General features: G+C 50.9%; 1 protein-coding gene across 1 annotated transcript in view; it reads right to left on the bottom strand.

Annotated features, from left to right (window-relative positions):
* Nucleotides 1-963: 963 nt before the first annotated feature.
* LOC105887486 (vomeronasal type-2 receptor 1) overlaps nucleotides 964-5,463 on the bottom strand; it is a 7,519-nt gene continuing 3,019 nt past the window's right edge. The window contains 5 exon segments of the mRNA XM_023516383.1: nucleotides 964-1,082; nucleotides 1,085-1,142; nucleotides 1,694-1,869; nucleotides 1,872-2,136; nucleotides 2,138-2,437. Coding sequence (XP_023372151.1) covers nucleotides 964-1,082; nucleotides 1,085-1,142; nucleotides 1,694-1,869; nucleotides 1,872-2,136; nucleotides 2,138-2,437 — 918 coding nt within the window.

The raw sequence follows: 5,463 nt of genomic DNA, 5'->3' as shown, positions 1-5,463 counted from the left end.
AGCTCACAGTAACCTCAAACTCTTGGGTTCAAGCAATTTTCTTGCCTCAGCCTTCCAAGCAGCTGGGACTAAAGGCATCAGCCACAACACCCAGCTAATTTTAGAGATGGGGTCTCACTCTTGCTCGGGGTGGTCTTGAACCTGTGCGCTCAGGCAATCCATCCTCCTCGGCCTCCCAGAATACTGGGATTACAGGCATAAGCCACTGCACCCAGCCTTGTGCCCAGACTTTTAAACTATAGAAACTGTGCGGTAATAAACGTGTGTTGTTTTAAGCCAATAAGTGATAGGAAACTAACACGGGGGCAATTGGCCATTGCCTACTCTCCTGTAGGTGTGTGAACTGAAGCAACTACAGCATCTGTTAAAGCTTCAGGGTTGTCTACCTGTGCCTGGACATTGCCACACCCAACAGAAATGTGTTCACATGTCCTCAAAAGACACGGCAGCTGCTCCATACACTCTTTCTTGGAAGCCTCCTCAAATACCCTATCCCAGCTGGAATGGATGAAGAAGTCATGGCCTATCCACATGGTGGGATCCTAGCACACAAGAGAACAAGACAGCTACAACTACACACAGCAACTGGGGAAATCTCACAAACCATGAGGAAACAGGGAGACACAAAAGGACACTTCCCATGTGATTCCTCTTATGGGAGGCTAAAAATTAAGGAAAATCCACTGATGCCAACAGAAGCTGAGATGGTGACAATGGAGTAGGAAAATGACCGTAAGGGGCACCAGAGTCTTCTTGGGGCAGATCACGCTCTGTTTCTCCATGGATAGGGGGGCCAGGGATACTGAGTATTTTCAGTGAGAATTACTCAGACTTCACACTTCTGATCCATGCATTTAGCTGTATAGTTCAATAAACATTTAGATAAAAGCACTTGTAAGAACAGCTTTCTGGCCAGCATTCCCTTGTTCAAAGTCCAGAGAAGGCTGGAGATTGTGCAACCACTCAGTGGGTTGGGAATGTGTGAGGCCCCTCAGGATTCAGCCTCTGCAAGTCTTCACCTATTTGGTCTGCAAACTGTCCCTCAGGGCAGGAGCTGCAGTCAAAACAGCAGTGGGGGAACCTGGTCAGGGGATCTGGCTGAATCCTGGAGCACAACTCCTATTGCAGACAGAGCTGGGGACCTGAGGATGGACCAGCAGGGATGTTACCCCCACCCCCCCACCCCCGTCAATGGTGTCCCACTTTACCAGTGTTAAAATCTGGTCACCTTATGCAAAGGACTTTTGCATCACCATCTGACTTAAGGGTCTCCACAGCACTGTAAGGACCATTATTTTGTTCTATTTTAAGATAAGCTTATTGAGATTCATATATGGAAGTAGGGCTGTAAAATAAAATGGAGGAGGCCCAGTTGAATTTGAATTTCAGATGAAATGATGTCTCCTTTTAGTATATTTTCATGCAATATTTGGGGCATACTCTTCAGAGTTAACCAGACACCCTGTATTTGCTGCCTAGAGCAACCCCACATGCATGTGCCTCACCTGAGGTCAGACAGCCAGTGTGGACTTGGACTCTTTGTACAGTGCTCCTGCTAGATGCTCAGGGCTGTGAGCATAAGGCATCCTCCCTGCAGAGTGCTGCCTCTGTTTTACATCCATAGCTTGGACCAAGTGAATGCCTGACACTAGTACCTTCCCTGAAACATCCACTGCCCACATTTCTCTCTCACTTTCCAGGGCTGGAAGTGCCAAATGTTTGCATATGCCTTGTCCTCCTGCTCACAGGCCACCATGTCCTGCAGGGAATGGGTGATGCTGTAAACTGCTGAGTATGCAATGTCCGCTCAACTCACTTTCTAGAAAGGGCGCTCCTGGCTTCTCAGACTCTCCTTCCTTCAGCAAAAATGTCCCCTACCACCGTGCTGTTTCCTGCTGGCCAGGTGTATCCAAAGGTGGCCTCTCAGAACCTCTTTGGGAACATGTCTTATGGGGTCCTGGTGGGGTGCAGGTGAGAGAGGAACTCAGGGAACCCCAGGGCCTGGCTGCGGTGCTGCAGAAGGCTGAAGGAGCTCTGTAGGACCTGGGACACTCCTGGCGTGGTCAGGTCCAGCCCTGTGTGCAGAATGTCCTGGCTGACCCAGACCTGGCCCGAGATGCCACATTTCAAGGTGCTACAAGATGTCCTGGAAATTCGAGTTGCTCAGGAAGACCAACATGATGGTGGCTGTGCCCTTCTCCATCTTGTGGACCATAGTGTTGATCTTCTCCAGGGACAACAGGGATGGGACATGAAAGTGGAACTCGATGCTGCTCTGCTGTCCAAAGTCATCATCCTGAACCAGAATGCCCACCCAGGACCATCAGAAGTGAAGCAACAGCTGGGCCAGAGCATTGGAGAATGTGAAGTCACTGGCCAGGGTCTGAAGGAAGAATGGGAACTGGGTTTTGTCACTGAGGCTGACCAGGCTGGATGACTAGATGACCTGCGTAGAACTGGACGAGGGCGGCAGGGGAGGGTGAGAACCAGGAGGTCAGGTACTACATGGCTGACAGTCAGGCTGCAAGGAGGGAAGATGAGCAGAGTGAGGGTGACCCCTCAACCAGAATGTCCTGGACAGATTCCCCTTTTGCCACTGAAAGTCCCACGTCCCTCGAACACCCCCAGGGGCAGAAGGGGTCAGCCTGGGCCTGAAGGCCTCTCAGGTGTGGCTGTTGGCTGGCCCAGCCCCTGGACTCCAGTGCCAGCCTGCAGCCTCCTCAAGGTGCTGACTCTGTGACCAGGGTGGGCCATGTCAGTAGCTGACACCTTCCCACTGATGCTGATTCCAGGTCCACATTGTTTTTTGTTTTTGTTTTTGAGACAGAGCCTCGAGCTGTCGCCCTGGGTAGAGTGCTGTGGCATCACAGCTTACAGCAACCTCCAACTCCTGGGCTCAAGCGATTCTCCTGCCTCCGCCTCCCAAGTAGCTGGGACTATAGGTGCCTGCCACAACGCCTGGCTATTTTTTGGTTGCAGCCATCATTGTTGTTTGGCGGGCCCAGGCTGGATTCAAACCTGCCAGCTCAAGTGTATGTGGCTGGCGCCTTAGCCACTTGAGCCACAGGTGCTGAGCCCCCAGGCTGGATTTGAACCTGCCAGCTCTAGTATATGTGGCTGACACCTTAGCCGCTTGAGCTACAGGCACTGAGCTAGTTGTGTGGGGGTTTTTTTTGTTTTTGTTTTTTAGTATAGAAGGGTCTCCGTCTTGCTCAGGCTATTCTGAAACTACTAAACTGAAGTGACCGTCCTACCTAGGCCTCCCACAGTGCTGGGATTACAAGCCTGAGCCACCCGGCCCAGCTTCAGGTCCATACTATAGAGTAGACAGGTCTTTTTCAAAATACAGACGGGGAGGCCAGGCGCCATGGCTCACGCCTGTAGTCCTAGCACAATGGGAGGCCAAGGCTGATGAGCTGCTTGAGTTCACGGTTGGAGACCAGTCTGAAGAACAGGGAGACCCCATCTCTAAACATACCACGGTGTTGTGGCTTGTGCCTGTAATTCCAGCGACTTGGGAGGCTGAGGCAAGAGAATCACTTAAGCCCAAGAGTTTGAGGTTGCTGTGCGCTGTGACGCCACAGCACTCTACTGAGGGTGACAAAGTGAGATTCTGTCTCCAAAATAAATAAATAAATAATAAATGCAGACGCTGGAACCAGCTCCACCCTCTAGTTGTCTCATCCAGTGGAATAAACTTTGTCTTGGGTACATCCCCTATCGCAGGAGTGTTTACAGGAGACTTTCTGGGAAAGATGCTCCTCGCACCTGCCCGCCAAGCCCAGACTCCCTCTCGCCTGCACCGGAACGCGGGGCACCCCGCTCCCCATTTGCCCCTCAGTCCCTCCTCCCGCCGCGCCTTGTGTTTGTTCCCGTCAGTTTTGGACCCTGCCCTGGTCTGATGGGGACAAGGACTCCTTCGGCGCGGGGTCGCTAAGGCGTTTAGTGACAGGGTCCGGAGGGCAGCGTCGGTCGGTCGGTCGGACCATCGAAGAAGAGACGGCTCGGTGCTCCCGAGGCAAAGCGGCTCCTCCGAGTCTGGCCGCTGCTCCGCGGCATCTGCAGGGACTAAGGTCCCGCCTGTCATGTGCCGAGCGTACTGCGACCGCTAGGGGACGGGGTTGGGCGAGGACGCGGGCGCCGCTGGGGTACTCCCAGTGACAGGGCGGCCGATTTCGGAAATGAAAATACAGAAACCCGGGCTACAGATGAACTTCAGGTAAATGTTTTAGTGTAGTCCGTCTCGTGAAATATTTGGAACAAACTTAGATGAAAAAAAGTATTCATTGTTTATCTGAAATCCTAATTTATTTGGGGGTCCTGTATTTTATCTGGCAATGCTAAATGTACAGAAAACAAAAGTTTCTTGAGCTACGAAAAGAAATGCTGTTTCTAGGCCCAGCACAGTGTCTCCCACCTGTAATCCCAGCACCCTGGGAGGCCGAGGTGGGTGGATTGCTTAAATTCAGGAGTTCAGGGCAGCTCCCGTTGAAGTTCAGTGGGTAGGGTGCCAGCCTGGCCAGCTAAACAACCACAATTACAACCAAAAAACAGCTGGGTGTTGTGGCAGGAGCCTGTAGTTCCAGCTACTTGGGAGGCAAGACAGGAGAATTGCTTAAGCCCAAGAGTTTGAGGTTGCTGTGATGTGATGGCATCCTACAGAGGGTGACATAGTGAGACTCTGTCTCAAAAAAAACCAAAAAACACCTCAGGAGTTCAAGACCAACCTGACCAAGAGTGAGACTGGTCTCTACTAAAAACAGAAAAACTACGCTCAGGTCCTGTAGTTCAGTGAGTGGGGCATTGGCCACATACACCAAGGCTGGCAGGTTCGAGCCTGGCCTGAGCCTGCTGGGCAACAATGACAACCAAAAAGTGGCTGGGCATTGTGGCTGGCGCCCATGGTCCTGGCTGCTTGGGAGGCTGAGGGAGGAGAATTGCTTAGGCCTGAGAGTTTGAGGTTGTTATTAGCTGTGATGCCATAGCACTCTACCCAGGGCCATAGCTTGAGATTCTGTTCCCCTCCCCCTGCAAAAAAAAAGGGGAAGGGGAAAAAAAAGCAAAACTAGCTAGGCATGATGGCATCTGTATTCTCAGCTACAGCTGAGGCAAGAGGACTGTTTGAACCCAGGAGTTTGAGGTTGCTGTGAGCTAAGACACCAGGGCACTCAACCCAGTGGAACAGAATGAGACTCTCTGGGAAAAAAAAAAAAGAAAAGAAAAGAAAAGAAAGAAATATTGTTTCCAATCCTTACAATGTGATCAAATATAAAAGGACAAAGACAGAAACCTCCAGCTCAGAAGCATTTTAGGTACGAATTCAAGTTGGAGGTAACTGGAGTGAATCATTGGGTAAACCAGGCTGGTCTGATCATTTGGTTATTTGACAGCAATGTGGTTATCTGCAGAGGTTCTTTTCTTTTTTTTCTTTTCTTTTTTCTTTTTCTTCTTTTCTTTTTTTTT

The sequence above is a fragment of the Otolemur garnettii genome, unplaced genomic scaffold (assembly GCF_000181295.1).
Source record: "Otolemur garnettii isolate 467f Iridium unplaced genomic scaffold, OtoGar3 scaffold00091, whole genome shotgun sequence".
Taxonomy (NCBI): domain Eukaryota; kingdom Metazoa; phylum Chordata; class Mammalia; order Primates; family Galagidae; genus Otolemur; species Otolemur garnettii.
The sequence above is the reverse complement of the archived record's forward strand: the minus strand, read 5'-3'. Positions and strand labels throughout refer to the sequence as shown.